The sequence below is a fragment of the Diospyros lotus genome, chromosome 4 (genome assembly GCF_014633365.1).
Source record: "Diospyros lotus cultivar Yz01 chromosome 4, ASM1463336v1, whole genome shotgun sequence".
NCBI lineage: Eukaryota > Viridiplantae > Streptophyta > Magnoliopsida > Ericales > Ebenaceae > Diospyros > Diospyros lotus.
Genome location: NC_068341.1, coordinates 43,752,470 through 43,772,422, shown reverse-complemented (window position 1 = coordinate 43,772,422; position 19,953 = coordinate 43,752,470). Strand labels below are relative to the sequence as shown.

The 19,953-nt window shown below is 37.3% G+C and overlaps 2 protein-coding genes across 4 annotated transcripts; one reads left to right on the top strand and one right to left on the bottom strand.

The window, feature by feature from the left end:
• Nucleotides 1-1,655: 1,655 nt before the first annotated feature.
• Nucleotides 1,656-5,494, top strand: LOC127799401 (BTB/POZ domain-containing protein DOT3). The gene is made up of 6 exons (XM_052333404.1): nucleotides 1,656-2,000; nucleotides 2,135-2,204; nucleotides 2,630-3,525; nucleotides 3,662-3,923; nucleotides 4,006-4,134; nucleotides 4,923-5,494. The coding sequence occupies exons 1-6, from the start codon at nucleotides 1,876-1,878 to the stop codon at nucleotides 5,289-5,291; spliced, it is 1,851 nt and encodes a 616-aa protein (XP_052189364.1). The 5' UTR covers nucleotides 1,656-1,875; the 3' UTR covers nucleotides 5,292-5,494.
• Nucleotides 5,495-7,622: 2,128 nt separating this feature from the next.
• LOC127799402 (UDP-N-acetylglucosamine transporter ROCK1) lies at nucleotides 7,623-17,965 on the bottom strand. Of its 3 annotated transcripts, none has more exons than XM_052333406.1 (9): nucleotides 17,847-17,965; nucleotides 17,217-17,734; nucleotides 16,849-17,125; nucleotides 10,703-10,751; nucleotides 10,392-10,618; nucleotides 9,258-9,456; nucleotides 9,025-9,168; nucleotides 8,367-8,441; nucleotides 7,623-8,121 (listed from the first exon to the last, which is right to left on the bottom strand). In XM_052333406.1, exons 3-9 carry the CDS (start codon nucleotides 16,974-16,976, stop codon nucleotides 7,960-7,962), a joined length of 984 nt encoding a protein of 327 aa, XP_052189366.1. In that variant the 5' UTR covers nucleotides 16,977-17,125; nucleotides 17,217-17,734; nucleotides 17,847-17,965; the 3' UTR covers nucleotides 7,623-7,959. The 3 variants fall into 3 exon arrangements, with proteins under 3 accessions (XP_052189366.1, XP_052189367.1, XP_052189365.1); XM_052333407.1 differs by lacking the exon at nucleotides 17,847-17,965 and having other exon boundaries at nucleotides 17,217-17,263; nucleotides 17,413-17,840; XM_052333405.1 differs by lacking the exon at nucleotides 17,847-17,965 and having other exon boundaries at nucleotides 17,217-17,840.
• Between the last annotated feature and the right edge of the window lie 1,988 nt (nucleotides 17,966-19,953).

The following is a 19,953-nucleotide window of genomic DNA, read 5'->3' as shown; positions in this document are numbered from 1 at the left end:
TTAATATATATTAAGATAGTAAGATAAGATGTAAAGAAAAGAAAAGATTTTATATAAATAGATGATTTTTTTATGACTTAATTACTAGTTTAAGTTGTTCATTCATATTTCTTAAAAATAATATTTATTTTTGATTGATTGAGGGATTAATTGATGAGAAAATATGATAAAAAATATTTATTTTTAATTAATTAACAATATTAAAAAATTCATACACATTTTAGAGATAACTTTTTGAGGAAAAATCATACACAAAATTTTTATTATTTTAATATATATTAAGATTTGGCCGTTCCTTAACATGGGGCCTATATCATACATACATATAAAGTAAGTTGTTACTTTTGCCTCCGTGTGTGTGAAAATGGAATACTACTAACTAACCCACCATATTGTTTGCATTTTGAAGTTAAAAAACCAGAGGGGATCAGCTGCTGGTCATGGCTGGCTGATCAGTCAGTTTAGAACAGAACAGGTGTAATCCATGGCCCACGTTCTGTTCTCTATCTGGCTGGGCTTTCCACCTGATCTTTGCTTGGTGTCTAGATTTTAAGAAGCCAAAGTTATCCACCCACCAACCCTCTTTCCAGCCACAACTCACCTCTCACCCATTTACTCAAGCCATGCCCCCACTCCCTCCCATCTTGTCTCACCCTAAAGGGTACCCTCCACCACCCTACCACAATGACTCTGCACCAAAGTGATCACTCCCAATTGCTAGACCATGCACCCTGGAAGTGATTATGATGGTGAGACACCCTATGTTTTGTGAGGATTAAGACAGAATTTTCGGAGCTCGAACTTCTGACATTTAGATTGGAGCTTGAACTCATGACATTTAGATCATAAAGAAAATAGAGCGTCTTGACAACATTTGTGGCCCTAGGCAAGCTTTAATTTAGTGACCTTTTAATAATATAAATAAATATTAAAAATTATTTAATTTTTATTTTATTTATTTTTTGAGATGCAAAATTACTAATTAAATTTTTTTATTCAAATTAAAAAAATATTTTTTAATTGATAATATAAACAAAAAAAAAAAGATATGAAAACGTAAAAATTGAATAAGCAAAAAAATGTGAGGAATTTATAGACAGGTCTTGCAAATTAAAAATTTATTAATTTATTTTTACTTTTTTTAATGACCAGATCCATGCAGATTCTCCAGACAAAATTTTCGTCATTCAAAAAATTATTTTATCAAATTATTCTTATCCTTTTTTTTTTTATTACGTTACTATTTTAAATCTCATTATTTATTGCCTAACATTGAAAAAATCATCCGTAAACTTAAAAAGTTGGAGGCCTCCTCATTTAAATGATATCTCACTATACATTATCTAATATTAAAAAATAATCTATAGATTTGAAGAGTTGGGAGCCTTCGCCTTTAAATAAAATAATAAAATAAAAAGAATATAAAATCAAAGAAAATTATCGTAAAATAAAATTAATAATTTTTGTATTTTAAAATATTTAAAAATTAATTAATTATCAATTTTAGGCCCCACTTTCTTGGAGGCCCTAGGCATAGGCCTTAGTGGCCTATGCCCTTGAGCCGGGCCTGAAAGGAATAAGCTTACCGTTGCTTACCTTCGTTTAAGCCACACAATGGCCTCCTGGTCATGATGGAGTTTACGTGGATCGAAAGGGGCTGGTCATGGACAAATTCTGTTCCCATCTCCGGAGTATTCCACCTGATTTTTCTCTCTGCCAACACCCAAGCCGGGCACCACCCTCTTACCAGCCACAACTCGCCTCTCCGGCATTTACTCAAACCATGCCCCACTGGCTTCATGGTCTCTTATCAGATGGTGCTGCTGCCTGCTGCAATATCTACACAGCAAGTGACCACTATCGACTCACCTCCCTATGGCTCAACCACAGATCCCTCCAAGTGATTCTAATAGTGCCCACAAAGTTCATAGCCAGAGCATTGTACTTCCTGCCGGCATCATCTCAATAGCAGATGGCTTTGAGAAGAATGAGCATTCATGGTAAACACTCTGATCCTTGCTTCGTCCTGCAGCATATAAAGTAATCAAAATTAAAGAGAGAGCAAAAGCTTTAACTCATGCCTTTCTTTCTCTAATTTGTCTTCTTCTTAATTTGTGATCGTATGCTTGTGCAGGTTTGCCACCTCTCAAATACCAACAGATCTATCAATCCAAGTTCAAGATATCACCTTCAATGTTCACAAGGTAACAACAGAGACATGAAATGAACAACTGTTTCAAGTATTTGCTTTCCGAATCCAGAAGGAGAAGGAACCCTAAAGCTTAAAACCCACAAATAAGTTAGAATGATATATTGATCTGCTTTGTTAACCGACAGTCAGTTTTGATTTAATCTGTCTTTCAGAATGAAACTAAGATGTCAAGAACAATTACCATCTCTAGCTAGCTATCTTCTATGGACTCTCAAGAGATGAGAGCTCTGGTAGACTTGTGGGTTAGAATAGTTCTTTTTGCATTTCCTCTTTTTCTATGCTGATTTATTGTTCAACTGAAGATTTATCTGAGAAGATTCATTAGACTTTTTGAGTGGATGAATTCATCAATACCATGTCCTGTTGAGGAATTGAGTTACTCATTGTTGTCTTTATCTCTAACTATTCCGGAAACAGTATCCATTGGTATCAAGATGTGGCTACCTAGCTGAAGTCGAACTACAGCCTTCAAACTCAAATTTAGGATACGATCTGAAGCTTGAGAATTTCCCAGGTGGATCAGAAACATTTGAGATTATTCTCAAATTCTGTTATGGTCTCCCTGTAAGCCTAAATCCTGACAACGTTGCTGCACTGAGATGTGCATCAGAGTTTCTACAGATGACTGAAGTACTCGAAGATGGAAACCTTATCTCTAAGACAGAATCATTCCTCTCATTTATAATCCTTTCTTCATGGAGAGACTTGATTACCGTTCTCAAATCTTGTGAGACTCTATCTCCATGGGCAGAGAATCTCCAAATTGTTCGAAGATGCTGTGACTCAATTGCTTGGAAAGCTTCCCAAGAAAACCTAAGTAGTGGAGAAGCGATTAACGATGAGGGCTGGTGGTTTGAAGATGCGGTAACACTCCACATTGATCATTTTTCACGGATTATAAGAGCTTTAAAGGCCAAAGGAATGAAACCCGAAACTATTGGTTCATGTATCATTTGCTACGCGAAAAAATGGTTGCCAGGCATGGATGTACAATTGGAAGGGCTAAGAAGATTCAATTATAGCAAAAAAGAACTGCATTTAAATATAGTAAGCAGCAGGAGACAGGAAGGGAATGTCGGAAATAATGGGCAAAGAATGATCGTAGAGACCTTAGTGAGCCTACTGCCTCCTGAGAGAGAAGCTGTCCCATGCAAGTTCTTATTGGGGTTGCTAAAGATAGCCTTGGTACATTCTGCATCACAAGCTTTGATTTCAGAAATCGAGAAAAGGATCGGGATGGTGTTGGAAAAAGCAGATGTAGATGATCTTCTGGTTCCTAATTGTATAATTGCAGATCAAGGAAAGACAATGAAGTGAGTATTCCTTCTTAACCATCATAGCATGAACAATCTAGTATCCTATGTAATCTTTACTATGAAAGGTAGAACAGATTTCATTGACACTTATTGGGTTAACATTCCTCTCAATATACATTAATTGCTAGCTCAGCCCCCCGGATGAATCCACAATGCACAACATAGATGTGGTGCTAAGGATTGTAGAATATTTCCTGATGCATGAACAGCGGCAAGAGAACCAGGAACAGAAGTCCGGAAAGTTGATTAGCAAACTGTTGGACAGTTATCTAGCTGAGATCGCAGGAGACCCAAATCTCTCCATCACCAAATTTCAAGTTCTGACTGAAGTATTGCCTGACAATGCTCGAATGTGCCATGATGGTATCTATAGAGCCATCGATACCTACCTCAAGGTTTGCATCACATTCCATCACCATTTTTCTTTCTTTCTTCTAAGAAATATTTTGAAACCTAATTTCCAGAGCTTTCCTATAGTCTCATCCTTCTTTATCAGAGCACGAGCGCAGAAGACTATGCAAAATAATGGACTGCCGGAAGCTGTCACTTGATGCATGCATGCATGCTGCGCAGAATGATCGGTTGCCTTTGAGAACCATAATACAGGTAAAATTCATAAATGATTGTGGTCATAGGCTTCTTGCATTCCAGTATCAATGTGTTACACAAAAGCTCCAATTAAGCTCTGAACAGCGTAAACTTCATTAAACTCTTCAAAAATAAGTTCACTAGATAGAAGCCACAAGCTTATTGTCATATATCTTCTCCCCCCCGCCCCCCCAAAAAAGGAAGTCACTAGCAAGCCCTTTTGTCCTCCTTGTTTTGGGCCGAAGCTGTTCTGACTGCCATATATTTGTGAACTGAATACCTTCCCCTGTCATCTCTGGTCTATCTCTTTCATCTTTTAATCTACTTAACTATGGAAAGCTTTAAGTCTATAGGGAGTGTTTGTGGTGATAACCCCTGCAGTTTCGTCCAGTGTCAGTCACCCAACTAAGTGATAATACTCAACCTAGCCACTATAGCAACACCCCCTACTCTAGCTGAGAAACACCCTCTGTCCAATTCTCCTCTTCAGAATTCCTATAAAACCTGGTTTACGGTCCTATTTTGGATTACCTCAACCGATCTTATGAGAACCAAGCTCACGAGTCCATGCTTCAGATTATGAAGCTGAAATTAAAGAACTTTGCTTGATTAGAAATCAAGTATCATGGAATGGCATATTACCAGGGAAGGATCATTCTATGAAGTCTTAAACTTGTGAGCATAAATTTCAGTATATTGTTAAGAATGCCTTGAAGAGAGAGATGTATAGAATCATATAACCGCCAATCCATTTACTCGTATTCCACATTTGTCATATTAAAAAGCTAACCTAGAGAGCTCCACAGGTGTTGTTCTCGGAGCAAGTAAAGATGAGGGCAGCAGTGCAAGGAAAGGAGCAACCAACAATCTGCGGCAATTCAGATCAGGAAGAAAGCTTGTCCACAAAGGAGATCAGGATCCTCAAAGCAGAGCTTGAGAAGGTGAAAGAGGAAATGCAAGAGCTGAAGAGAGACTACACTGAGTTGCAAAGAGAATATATAAGGCTAAACAAGCAGCCAAGCAATCCATCAGGCTGGCCCTTTGGCTGGAGGAAGATCCGATCCTCTGGTTTTTTCGGTAGAAAAGTGGACGGGACTGATGCTAGAGAGGGACAGCACAAATCCAACTCCATGGACCACAGAGTGAACCTCCGTGAAAGGATGTCTGTGTCTTAACAACTCTGAAAGCAAGCAATCCAAGCTAGAGCATAGGATCTTTGTCCCCATATTAGTTGGTTTTAGGCATAAGATATGAGGCAAAATAGATACTGGTTATCTCAGTCTATTATTATCAATTAAAAGGTCATAACCAGTTCACATGAGTCCTCCTGTAATGAAAATCAAATTCATAGAAAAAATCCAATAATTGATTCTGTCTATTAGTGAAAGCAAGATGTGCATCCAGTGCACAGAGCTCCTGCTTATAGTAGGGTCCTGAGAAGCTTTATATACGCAACCTTACCATTGCTTTCTAGGAGAGGCTGGCTCTTGTGAGGTGTCTAAAATACCAAGATGCAATCTGGCATTCTACAAGGTGGGGTCACCTTAGATGGGTAATCCAATGAACTCCTGTACAATGAAGACCCAATCTTTGGTTAGTACTATCATTTTGCCTGAATTCTCTCTTATCCTAATCATTTTTGCGTCCTGTGGTGTCCTAGAAACCCTTTACATTTAGGCAAGTGTCACGACCCCTAGGCTTCCCAAGAATATAATAGTGCTTACGAATTATATATATATTTTTTAGTTATATTTTGCTGTTGTACCTTTCAGTTGTATAGGATAAAATAGCCTATAAATAGGTTATTAGATTAATTAGGGAATGTCATAGTTGAATGATAATTAATTTTCAGATTTCTTTCTCAAGTTTGGTTTCTCTCTTGCTGCCTGATTCTATCTCTTGGTTTTGTTCTGTCTGCATTAACTCACAATTACATTGAATATGTCTCTGTTCTTCTGATTCTCTCTCCATTTTTGTTCTAAATCTTTTGATTCTTTCTAGATTTCTTATTCAAACCCTAGAATCCTGATAGCAAGATCCTTTAAACTTTGAATTATGTTAGGAACTTAAGATTGGATCACAAACATCACACACAACTCTAGTCATTCACGATCAAAGGGAAAAAATGGTAGATTTGAAAACTACGCCAGAGTGAAATAACTGCATGTTGTTGAGACACTTTTAGAGGACGTTTGGCTAACCCTTTTTGCTAGCTTATAAGCTCTCTAATAGTTTATATGTTTTTTTATCTGTTTGACTAACTTGAAAAAGCTTTCTAGAAGTTGGTACTCCTAAATTTTGTTTAGATAGTTTATAAATTGTCTTAGAAAAGTTACTATAATAGTTGACTAAGTAAAAGATTAAAATAACTTCTTTATGATATGTCACAATTGATTTAATATAACATTAGTAACTCACAATTATTCAAATCAGCTAAAACTCCATAGATGTTAACAAATTTTGATGAAGAATAATGATTAGTATTTTTTTAATTAAAAAATTTAAATATTTGAGGCAAATTAATCTTCCAGCCCCCTTGAAAAGTTGATTTTCGTAATTAAATGTATGAATAATTAAGAGTAACTTAAAAACAAATATCATTTATTTAGTCTGTTAAGAGTACAATATATTTTAGAATCTGGATATATCTATAAATAGGGATTTCTCTCATTATTTTGAAATAATTTTGAAAAATATTTCAGTTTAATATCTTTTGATATTAACTTCTATTCTCTCGGATTATTTATATGACTTTTTCATATTTTTGTCCAAAGAGATGAACTCTTCCCACGCATCCAACCTCTTACTAATTTTTCTCGGAACTGCTTCAAATTTGCTCCTCCTTTTACTGTGACATGGACCTTTGCCTATTCGTTTTTATCATTCTAAAAAGAATATGTTTGTTGGGATTTATTCTTTATAAAATAATAATATCTAAAAAAGAATTCTGAAAATACTAACAAAAGGACCGAAGCTAACAGTTTTGTGCTGGCTTAAAAAATTCAAAATAATTTGCAAATGAGTTCTTCTGCAAATGCTCAAATGATAAGACTGTTGGAGTGCAATTTATCTTTAAATAAATATAAATTATTCAAAAGTTTCAATGACAATTGGCAAGTACTTGCATTAATATTTACATCTTGTTTATTTATTTTGTATGGATTAAAACATTAATATTGAAAGCACTTTCAATAATTTTTAGTATTTAGGTGCATATAAAATCATAGTAATCAAATTTGTTGTAGAAAAATTTGTGGTTAAAGCCATAGCCATTGTCGAGAAATGAACCCCCTTACCCTAACCCTACTAACGTGCAAAGTGACAGCCTACAGTCCGCACTATAGTCAAGTCTAATTCTCGCAAACAGATTTCGTGTATAAAAAAAATTAATCCCCTAGCCTAAGGAAAGAAGGGAAATCTTCTTACCGCTGGGCTCGCACATAGGCGGCGTAATCAAATTCATTCTAGGAGTATAATTTTTTACAATTCAAAGCTCCAAACAGACATGAGATGAACAACATTTGGGATTTCTCTTAGTTCATCATACATGTACTGCAACAATGATGGGGCCATTGGACCAAAGCCCAAACAATAACACTACCAATTCAAGTGGTATTTTAGTTCTGCATAAGAAAGCACAGATGATGATGATGATGATGATGATGATGATGATGATGGTGATGATTGCCTTCTCAATTCCCTAAGCTAGTGGTCATTACACCTCTAGAAACAATTTCAGAAACTCTCTCTACAGAAAACCAGAGCAACTTGGAACTAAAAGAAACACTTCTATTATTGAGGCAAATGTAGGTCTACCCCTAATATTGCGACACTTTTTAAGGTCTAAGAGACCTTCTTCTTCGCTTGGTATGGGTACTTCTGGTATATTGAGATGCTAGTAATCACGAGAGGAAGTGCCAGAAGGCAGTATAACGAAGGCGGTTTACCATCAAAAATAAATTGCAGCAGGGCTGTGACAAGAAGCGCAGAAACAATGACGAAACCCTGCAACCATTTGGAAAAATGAAGAAATAAATGGTGAGTGGAGCCCCATGGCAAATCTTTTTATGTCCAAATTGCTACGAAAACAGCCAAACCATGTCTTTGGACAAACATGTTGCCCTTCAAATTGCCAGTTTCCACTCAGTACATGCGTGCTATTCAACAGCATGCTTGAATGGCTTTTAGTTTTTTCTGATAGATGGAAGACTTCAATCCATGAGATGCAACAAAACGAGCACCAGACTTACCTTTCGAACGCCACCAGCATGAGATGTAACCAGCCCAACAAGAATTCCACCAAGAGCATTGGATATAACAGGGATCTGAATAGGATAAAGCCAACAAGTTTGAATGAGTAAACTAGTGTTGTGTTCAAAACTGAGCAAAATAGGCTACAACTTAAAGAGTCCTAACCTCACTCCTGCTCCCCTTTTCAACACACACACATGCTAAGAAAAATTAAAAATGAAAAAATGCACCAGAGGTGGTGCGGGGAAGAAAATATGCATTGCTAACATATACAAGCAGCACGCATCAGGTATGCACTTAAATCAGATATAGAGTGACCAGAATCTGGAATTTGACAAGATGAAAACTCGACACAAGGTTGTATCTCAGACCAAGGTGCTGTTACTGTTTGATCAAAACATAGAAGCACCAGGTTATCAGAATAAAGTAACTGCTTACCTATGGGAGAATCTAATTACACTTCCAAGATCACATGATCGGATCAGTCAAATTTTCTGCTTCAGACTGAAATTCTAGGAACAAATCAGAGAGATAGTTCCAAGATCTCCATGTTAACACTCTACTTACTGTCTATCATAGTTCTTAGTCATGTAGATACAACTACCTAATGAACAATTTATAACCGTCAAAACCATCAATTATTGTTTAGATCATTACCAGAGTTAAAGGGGTCCAGCCATAGAAAAATCCATGCTGTCTGATGGCTTCTCCATCTGGAGACTTGTATGTGCTAGCCAGCAAGCAAAGGCTTCCTACTATAGACATTTCCACAGTCATCAAGTATGATGAGTGTTTCTTAACCTGTGCAAGGGAAGGAAAAACCCGAAGGCAATAAATTTTCAAGCAGCTGGTTTTACTCAGAATCCATGTCATGGACAACTTGTGCTAACCTGAGACGCCCATTGACAAAGAGATGAGGCCAGGCCAGACAGTATAGATGCCACCATGACAGGAACTATTCCGTAGAACAAAACTAGATCAGGATCACTATTACTTGAACCTTTGCTAGAGCCTTCACCAACACTAAGAAGAACAGCTGCCATTATCAACAAAAAGAGGGCCCCAATTTGTTGAATTGACTGCTTGTGCCTATAGATTAAACACAGAAAAAAAGGTAAAGATTTCATAAACCTCTGAAATCAATTTCTCAAAACAATTATCAATTAATACAAGGAATTTAACGTAAGTGATGGTTTGGGTAGAACAAGCACGAAGTCCTTTTCCTTTCCCATAACAAAACCTGATCTAGTAGGTCTTATTTAAGCACGAACCCATTACGCAGTCAGACATTTGGAAACAAACAGTTTCAACTGGGATCATACTTAAAAGATCAAAAAATGTGGACATCAAAAGGAACAGAACATTACTTCAAAAGGGAGAAAAATTTCACTGAAATAATGGAAACAAATAAACAAGAAAGGATTTCTCTAGACAGATGACAGCATAAATGAAATTCCAGTTGACCTAATAATTTATTTATTTATTTATTTTTGTGTGGCTCATAGACAAAATGCTGCTTTCTAATTGAATGCTAAAATGAATATTTCTCCCTACTCATATGCTATATGAATGGTACTAAAATGATAGGCTCAATCAAAATCCAGCTTTTGTTCTTAAAATTTGTGAAAAATGTTGACTAATCTATAGACGGACAAGTTACAGTAATTTATTCCTCCAAATCATAAACAAAGACAAGGATAATAGAAACGAGAGACTTATCATTTTCTCTTGTTTTAATCAGATACATAAATCAGTTAATAAAATAATTGAAAAACTTTTATCATATTGCTGAAGTTAAATAGGGGCCCCTTTACATTGTCAATGGATATACTATAAGTGCTCAACGAGGTACAAATCTTACAACAACTCATAGTCTGAACCCTAAGTGTATTTTGGTTTCCAAAATGATGGGTCATGTATGAATAGAACTATTATGAACAAGAAGAATTATTCACTAGGCAGCAAGTATTTCAGCCAGGAAACTGACCTACTTGCATCTAAGTTGCAGGTCTACAAGAACATACCCCAAAATTATATATGTAAAAAGAGCAGTGAAAAATAGTTTTGTCTGGTTCAGCATTGAGAATGTGAGAGAATCAAGGTTTCTATATGAAATCTGAAGTAGGCTATTTTGTAGTGCATAAATGGCTGCTGGCAATCCAGATGCAGTCAACGAACCAACTAAAGTCCACTCCTTGAATAGTCTTCGCAGACCACCTTCTCTTGCAGTGAGTATAATAGCAAAAACAACCTGTAAACAAACGTAAATCATATGCCCTTCAATCTATATTAGACCAACAACAAAGATGCAGGAGAAAAGAATGAAGAAGCAAACCTTTGCCATCTCACATGCCAGAACAGATGAGGTCACAATAACTTCCCGGCTGCATAATCATAATGATGACATATTAGAAACATAAAGAACAATAAATATAATTAAATGCAAGAAAGAAGCTCTTGTCCGAATTTCCCGCTGCACAAGGTGCTCAGTAACAAGAAAAACAGCATGTTTAGTCAAATAGATTGAACCATACAGGTCCACCAAATAGACACAAAGGGTAAAAAAAAAAACAGATAACAAGACTTGAATGATAGACCTGGAACAAAGCTTATATACCATGTAAAATCTTCAGTTTGACCTGAAAGGATAGCTTATAAAATGGTCCAAAAAGCTTGCACGCTATAAATGCTGAGAGACTTGACTAATTATTCCCCTATTTTGTTTTGATTTGTTATATTTGTTTCTTTTCCCTCCTTGGGGCTGGGGAAAATGGGAAGAAGTTTCTCAAACAGAAGGAAGTGAACAAGGTAATAGAAAGTCAATAATTCTGCTGATCATATAATTAATGAAGCAACTGTCATGACCCAAGGAGCATTAAAGGGGTAATATAATAATAGGCCTATTAGGAGATATTTTAGCAATTAGTTAGAAGCATGAGGGTGGTTATGAAATCTGATATGCCTATATAAAGGGCTATTGTAATCAGATGGGATGTGCTTGAATTGAAATTGAATGAATTCTGAATTCTCTCTACATCTTTCTCCATTCTCCTCCTTGTTTCTCTCTACTACTCTCCCTCATTTCTCTCAATTCCTCCCCAATTACTTCTTAAACCTGTTATGAACCCTAAGTTCATGACAAATGGTATCAGAGCGGTTAATCCTTGGTTATGGTTCTGATTCATTTGAAGATTGGTGGAATCAATTTCAATAATTAAAGCTCAGGCTCCGGTGATTCAATGGATTTGGCGAGTTCAAGCATTCCAGCAAGTTTGGGTGGGTCTCTCGGCTGAGGGTTAATTTTCAGCCATTGATGCTCGAAATTAGATTCCGATGCATGGAGGTGATTGACGGCCGCTATACTTGATTCTCGGAATTTGAAGACGATTACGGTTGGTAGTAGCAGGTGAGTTCAGGCGATAATCAGTGTTAAGCATCGGGAACTATTTGTGCAGAGGCGATCTGCAATTAAGAGATCGAGTAATGAGTTGTTTGCATTCTAGATCTGAATCTGAAGGGAACAAGGAGTGAGCAAAACCGAGAGGGGGCAAGCGGATCTTGGCTCGAACTTGTAGGTGGAGTCCATTGTGAGAGGTGGATTCCTCCAATTCCTTTGCTCGTTGATTTCTGAACCTTAGGAGGCAAAAATCGATCAATTGTTGGGCAATCCTTAGCGGCAACGAAATTAATTGAACTTTTAGGAGGCGATTCCAGAAATAGCAGAGAGTTGACGAAACTTGGATCCAACTTTGTTATTGATCTTTGACGGTGATTGACATTGGTGATTAGGTGAACCAATTCCGGTGGCCCAAGCAAGTACATGTTGGTTGTTAGGCGAAGCAAATCCCATAGCAGATTCAGAATTGAGGACAAGCAAGCCAGCCGGATCCAACTAAATTCTGATAAAATTTTGTAGTTGTGACGAGCACCAATCCACGATAGGTGTCAACACTGACCACGATGCAGTGGGTTGGACTCTGGAGTGTCTCGATACAGTGGGTGTTGAGATTTGGACTTGGGAGTGGGTGTAGCAGTTGAACTAGCAGTGAGTTTTGGTGATTATGGAATCAGAAACGATCACAAATTGGGCTGGGAGCCTTGGACGATGATTGGGCAGTAGCTGTTATTTGGCTGCAATTTTGATTTGAGTTGAAGACAAGGAAATCAGTTTCCGTAGTTAAGGTCCAAGGTGAGAAGGATTGAAGGCGACTTGGCTAGGAGGTATTTCTAGTGACTACGAACATAGGGAAGTGTGGGAATTAGGATGGAAGGAGCTACGATTTCTTGGCCTATTGCTTTTCTAGCCCATGAGATTTCGTCCAGGAGAAGTAGTGCATGAATGAGACCAATGGAGTCTCAATTGCAGCAGGAGGATGTTGCATTTTCAGTAGGGTGCCCTGCTCGTGAAGCCAAGGGAGGCAGTGCACCCATGAGGCAATTAGACCCTCAATGGCAGTAGGAGAAGGCTGCATATTCAGTTAGCAACAACAGGAGTCATGAACATTTCAACCAAAGGAATCAAGCAAGGGAAAGGCTGAATACTGAGTCTAGCTGAATTGACAAAAAACCCAACAGTGGGATACATGGAGAGTGCAAGGAATTCAGACGTATGTTACACAAAAAGTTGCAGGAGTTTGCAATGATACTTACTAAGAAGTATCATTACAGCTTTTCCATTGAATTCTTCAAGGGTTATCGCAAAAGTTTTAAGTTACAAAGAGGAATTTCTCAAAATGGACCAGCCAAAGGAGAAGTCAAGATGGCAGGAGGGGGATTTATTGCTTACCTCCAATGGGGAGTGGAAGAAGGATACTGGTTTCGACAGAATTGACAAGGACGGTGGTTGTCAGGACAATGCTGGCAGTAACAACAGAAAGTTCGAGGGCTTGGTTCAGGGTGTTTGGACAAAAGAAGAATTAAATGAGCACTCTGATTCTTTTGGAAAGGAGGTTGTTGATGAGGATGATCTAGATGATAATCTCGAAAGTCCAAAACAAGAGATGCTTGAGACATTCAATCAGTTGACAGGAATGACAAGAGACACCAAGGAATTTCTAGAATTGGAGAGGGATTCAGCTGTAGTGATTGAGGAGTTAGAAGAAGAAGTAATAACTCAGGAAGCACCTACTGAAAGGCTGGAAGAGGAAAGTGAGGAAGTATTTGATGGAGTGACAAAGGAAGTCAAGGCCAACACATTACCCCTGATGGTTAGTACATGGGCTGGAGGACTGGGGGGTATCTTGGATCAGAATTTGGCTATAAATCATGTGGGGGGTGAGGATCTTGATGGAGGCCATGCTGCAGCCAGTGGAGAATCTGTGGAACGCTCTCATCCCTTCCAATGCAATCAATATGTCCGGACATGAGGAACAATTGCAGGGATGGACACGATAACAACATTGGAGGAGAAAATTGTGGAAGATCAATATGAGGTGTATGGCAATGATCAGGAAACAGCTCTGGGGAAGGAGTTTCCTGCTATTGTAATCGTTCAAAATCCAGTTGGTGAGTTGCAATATCAGGGCTACTTTTGGTTGACAAGGAAGATTGAGTCACTTACTATCACTAGAAATGGCATGATTGGGCATGTATCCCCGGCGGAAACATCGTCTAATGTTGCAAAGATGTGTGGATTGGGTAACGAATTTCAGGGACAGCTAATAATTGGTGGGAAGCTGGGAGAGATAACTAAAGAAGTCAAAGGTTTGGTAGTAAGGAACAAAACTATAGTTGCTCTAGTGGTTCTTGCTCTAGCAGGAAAATTCAAGTTTCTATCTATTGTATTGACAGAAGAACCGACTGCTGGAATTGGGGTCGTGGCAGCACCTAGTTTTGAAGCTCAAAAGCAACCCTTGTCTAAGTATCCAAGGCAAGTTGTCAGTTTGCCATTGTTGCATTTCTAGGATGTTGCTGGTAATTTTGCAATAGAACATGGCAGTGGGCTGGATGGAAATGCAATAATTGCAGCTAGGGATACTTGCTTAACTTACTTGAATGGGACGGGGATGAACTATCAAAGGAAGTCATGGATATAGTTAATTCTTCCTTTAGACTCCAAGTTCCAACTACTAACCATATCGGGCCAGGTGTGGCTGATCATGTTTTTCAATGGAAGACTGAAATTGATTAGACAACTATAGGAGGAGGTGGTTGTATTGGGCTTGTATTTGATAAAGTTTCTCCTATGGAAGTGGGACAACTTAGCCCTAGAGTTGATCTTGGACACTTAAGAACGAGGAAGAAGAAGAGGCCTAAAAGGAGAAAGAAGGAAAGAAAGATAGATCAGATAGAAAAGGCGGGAATTGGATGAAGCAATGGCTACTTGCTGTAAGTTCTTGGGGATAGGAACTCTCTCAAGGAGGGGGGAATTGTCATGACCCAAAGAACATTAAAGGGGTAATATAATAATAGGCTTATTAGGAGATCTTTTAGCAATTAGTTAGAAGCATGAGGGTGGTTATGCAATCTGGTATGCCTATATAAAGGGCTATTGTAATCAGATGGGATATGCTTGAATTGAAATTGAATGAATTCTGAATTCTCTCTACATCTTTCTCCATTCTCCTTGTTTCCCTCTACTACTCTCTCATTTCTCTCAATTCCTCCCCAATTACTTCTTAAACCTGTTATGAGCCCTAGGTTCGTGACAGCAACTCGCCCTAAAAATGGAGGCAACAAGTGGCACCATTATGTCAGGAAGGCATTGATGCTAACAAGATAATTGGAGTAAGAATACACGTAATAGCTATGTTAGGTGGATGATTCGCTCAACCAACATTAAAGCTCCATTGCACAGAAAATAAAGATACACAATAATATCCAATACATGGAATGTCAAACAAACTGGGATAATGAAGAAATAGATAAATTAGAAGAACACATCATAATACTGCTGCATGAAAGCACTTGACATGGTACATAAATATGAGTTTCTTCAAAGTGAACATTAAAGTTACCAGTATAGGCGGTCCACTGGTTAAAGGGTTGAACATGGATTTCTATGGAAGAAAAAATTCTTCGAGACCTTGTATTTGATTCTCAAAAGGCTGAAAACAGCTGAGTTTAATCAATACAAGTGGTCTACAGGTGATTTCTTTCATAAGTTAGAAGTTTATCTATCTTGTACTAGATAAACTTTTATGGCCAAAGCTTTTATCCCACTATGTGGGGTTGGCTACGTCAAAATTCTAACTCTCGAATCATTTCTATTTATGGCCAAAAGTGACACTACGAGTCCTCACCCAAAAGTGCTATCTGGACGTAGACCTCCCCAGTAGACTACCAATGTAAAATTGGGTCGTGACACCAAAACAACATAATCATTAAGAATAGACAAAACAGGTGTGTTTGAACGGTCTAAAACTAATCTCGGCACAAAGAGTGAACGCATCCCTTCATGAGGTGCTAATCAAGGAAAAAGTAATGTTAGTTTATTTCAATTCCCACTTTCCTAAATTCAGAAACTAATTTTGTCAACTAAAACTAGTCTTTGGAAAATCTTGAATAAGATGTGATTCATGAACTTAGTTCTGTTGTCAGATACAAGTGTCAGACTCATCCAATTTTCATGACCAAATCAGCGAGGGCACGATTAAATTTCATTTACTTAGGGTAAAGTGGTGTTTACAAATTAAGTTAAGAGTATTATGTGCATAGAATTGGGGACTCATATATAGCAGCATAGTACAGTCCTTTAATAAAAAACATTTTTGTTGACATTCATGCAATTAAAATCATGTGAAGAAAGCAAAGACTGGTTTAGTTGGTGAGATTTTGAGATGCATCTATAACAACATACAGCAATTGTATTTAACAATTTTGTGGTAGTGTTTTGATTACTTGATTCATCCAAAACATCCATATCTCATTGGTAATACAATTCTTAACTCCTAAAACTAAATGAATCATGCTAAATGTACATTATTTTTGTATATCTTGAGCTACACAAAAGGGTATTATGACTAAAATATCCCTCGCCTCCATGCGCCTCATGAGGGACATTTTTGTTATTGGAACACCTTTGTGTAGCCCAAGGTGAACACAAAGGTATACCAATAGCATTATTCAAACTAAATTACCTTTTTTAAGCTCTCTTTCATAACATAAATCAGATGGTCAAGGAGAAAGAAAAGATTCTCATGCCATTCTTTTTCTTGAACCAAATTCAACTTAGAAGATGTGTATTACATCAAATAACAACCAAGTGAGGGAAACTTGAATTCATCTTGTAAACCAGTTGTCCAACTTTTCATACCCAAACTGCATTCATGCTGAATTTAGGCCGATCGTGTGAGAAAAAAGAATGAAAACAATACCGAATGAGCTAAAACCTCATTAATTAACTGAACTACTCAACTCACAAAATTACAAGACAAATGAACAAAGATTAAATGCAATACTTTACGTGTCATTTCCATAAAATCACGACGATCCCAGCGTTGACATAATGCCAGTAGGAGAACCAAAACAAATGCAATTCACCTGATGCATCGCTTGGTGGTCAGTGGCTGAGCACCGTACTGGACGGTGAGCAACAGCGAATAGAGCCAAACTCTGGAGCTTGAGCCCCGTGAGCTCGGCATCGAGCCCTTGGATTTGGTCGCCGGCATTGATTTCGACGTCAGCGACGATTCTAGGGCTCGTTTCGTTCTTAACTTAGTTCCGTGCAGCCGATTTTGTTCTTCCTTTCTCGAATGCGATTGCCTGCTACGAGCAGTTTCTTGGAGCAGTACACACGTACATATATACTAGCGGCGGTCTGCACACTCGATGCGTGTGAAAATTCCGCAAAAGAAAATCATCCTTATGGAAGCACAAACAAATATTCGAAAAATTTAAGGGAAACTCACACCGATCACCGCTAGCTTTCTCCATGAAAACACCGATCCAAGCCGCTCTTCGATCCAAAATTGACACCACAAATCACGGGTCAATCAGTCACACAAACAAACACCGCATCCAATTCACATCACGTCTCCCTTACCAAAAACACACACACACACACAAAAAGAAATTGAAGAATCCAACGGCGAGAATTGCGAAAACCTGACGATTGCTCGAGCCAAGGAAGGAATCGCCGCCGAGCTTCGAAACTCCGAAAAGGCAGAGACTCTCTGCATCAAGGAAAAATCTATATTTATATTAACTGAAAAATCTTTGCAGAAAAGGCAAAAGAATCATTTTATATACGGTGAAAGGATTTCTGTATTATATAACATATATATATATATTGCCTTTCTTTTTCCTGTCAAAGTGAACAGTAAATGGAGACGTGGTGCAAGCAAGCAAAAATTCCGCCGTGGACGACCATGACTGATCAACAGTACTGTTTGCTTGTCAGTAGGTTGCCTCTGTTGCGGAAATAAAGCTGCAGTAACAGAGAGAACTTAGATTTTCAGAGCGAAGGAGAACAAAGCCGATCCAATCCAATCCAACACGTGATCTTTCGAGAATCCAGAAATTCAACTCCCCTTTCCCACCTGTGGTAGACTAAGTGGATGGATGTGCGCGGAGAGTGCTAGGGATCTCGATATTAGAGTCCCGGGCACTCATATCTCTTCCCTGTCACATCTTGCTCTCTCTCATCGTGAGTTTGTCCGAGTTTTAAAGGGGCGAAATTTATATTTTTTTTGTCAGTGTTTTTATTTTTTTATAATTATTTAATTTTTTTATTATTTTAACTATCCTATTAAATTTAATTTTTAAATTAATTTAATTTTATACTTTATTTTTTTATAATAATTAAATTTTTTTATTATTTTAATTACATGTTTAACCTTATATTTTCGATTCAATTTAATACATATGCTTTTATGTATAAAAAATAAATAAATAAAATAAAATAATAAAATATACGTTATACTCCATTTATATTAAAATATAAAAATTATATTAATTCAAAAATATATATTTTTAAATATAATTAAAATAATAAAAAAATTAAATTACTACAAGAAATCAAAAAAATAAGAATTAAATTAATTTAAAAATAAAAATAAAAATATAAGAGTACAATCAAAATATAAAAAATTCAAACAATCACATATTTAAAAATACAAAATAAAAGATAAATTTAACCATTTAAAAGGTGAATGAGTTAATAAATTTATTATCAAAGTTTATTACTATCCACAATAGTTAACTAGTTGTATGGTAATAGATTTTACTAACAATTTATTATAATTATAATAATTTATTATAATTATAATAATTACAATTAAAACAGCTTCAACTGCTTTCTAAGCCTGCCCTATCCCTTAATTCTACTAATGATGACAGGTCACGACTGGCAAGTACTAATTCAAGGCTTAGGTGTTTGTGGGTTTATTTGTACGAGAAATTCTATTCCCAACCATAAAAGGATAATGTTATACGGACGAATGGCTGGACGCACGGCTTGACAAACCCAATAAAATTATTATATTAACTCTTAATTTAAAAGACATTTTCACCCTCACCTCTTACCCTCTCTCAAAACCACCCTTGCACGCCCATTTCTTGGACTCTCACATTTCGGTCTCTCTTTTACTTTCATTATCTCTCTCTGTCTCTCAAACCCACTGTATCTCTCCCCCACCATCTTTCTCTCAAACCTACCCTGTATCTCTCCCTCACTCTTTCTCTCAAACCCACCCCCGCAGGTTGCTGTGTCCGCCCTCCACATCGCTCTCGCATTGCCGTCGCGGTCACCCCTCCACCGCTACTCGCACCGTCGTCGCCCAAGGATGGCGCCACCGTCGTCTCCCGCCGTCTCCCCGCCAACACCGTGAGCACCGCCCACTGTCGGCCCCCTCGCTTGCACAGCCGTCTCCCCCTGCCAACAGCATGAGCACCGCCCACTGTCCTTGAAATTTTTTTCAAACTTTTGTAATTAATTTTATATTGTAGAATTTATGTAATATAATTAATTTTTCATGTTGAGATTGTCCAATTTCAATCCCCCTAACCCAAAGAAATCATTCTAATCCATTACTTACTATCGTGCATAATCATAAAAACAAATCTAACACTTCTCAGCATCTTCTTGCTTTAGTAATGCCTCAACTATAATCAACTTTAGTTGTTTTTCACATTCAGCTCACCTTGAGCCAATGCAAGCAAGCAAAAAATTTTACAACATCTTTATGGACTAAAATACAGGGAGAAGGAAGCTCCACTTTGTGAGAATCAAAAAAAAGGTTTTCCTTACATGTAACTTTTATTTACCATCGTGTTGCAAATAAGCCGTTTAGCCAACTCAAATCTGTTACTAAATTTTTTTAAATAAATTTAGTTTCAAACTTTGTTTCATACCTGAAACTTCATAGTCTATAAATGTGATGAAACACACCAGAAGCTTTGCTTTTATCCCAATAGTCTTAATCAGTTCATTCTTTCATTTGTCTTGACACCCTTGAATTTGATTGTTTATCCACATGCCAATAAAAATCAAGGATTTTGTTGACTTGATCCAGGAATTATTATTTGATTAGTTCGCTGCTGTTTTTAAAAGAAATTTCAACAAAATATAAATCACAACTCTGAAACTCTGCTGCCTCCACAGAAATGGCAAGGATTTATGATGTATGAACTAAGACAACAATTTAT

What these genes read in the sequence shown, in the direction of transcription:
- LOC127799401 (XM_052333404.1), top strand. Translation starts at nt 1,876, where the DNA reads ATGGCTCAACCACAGATCCCTCCAAGTGATTCTAATAGTGCCCACAAA. An exon ending in GAGAAGAATGAGCATTCATG is followed by an intron (nt 2,001 to 2,134) that starts GTAAACACTCTG and finishes ATGCTTGTGCAG; the next exon opens with GTTTGCCACCTCTCAAATAC. An exon ending in GATCAAGGAAAGACAATGAA is followed by an intron (nt 3,526 to 3,661) that starts GTGAGTATTCCT and finishes TTGCTAGCTCAG; the next exon opens with CCCCCCGGATGAATCCACAA.
- LOC127799402 (XM_052333406.1), bottom strand. Translation starts at nt 16,976, where the DNA reads ATGCCGGCGACCAAATCCAAGGGCTCGATGCCGAGCTCACGGGGCTCA. An exon ending in ACCACCAAGCGATGCATCAG is followed by an intron (nt 10,752 to 16,848) that starts GTGAATTGCATT and finishes ATGATTATGCAG; the next exon opens with CCGGGAAGTTATTGTGACCT. An exon ending in TTTACATATATAATTTTGGG is followed by an intron (nt 9,457 to 10,391) that starts GTATGTTCTTGT and finishes TTTAATCTATAG; the next exon opens with GCACAAGCAGTCAATTCAAC.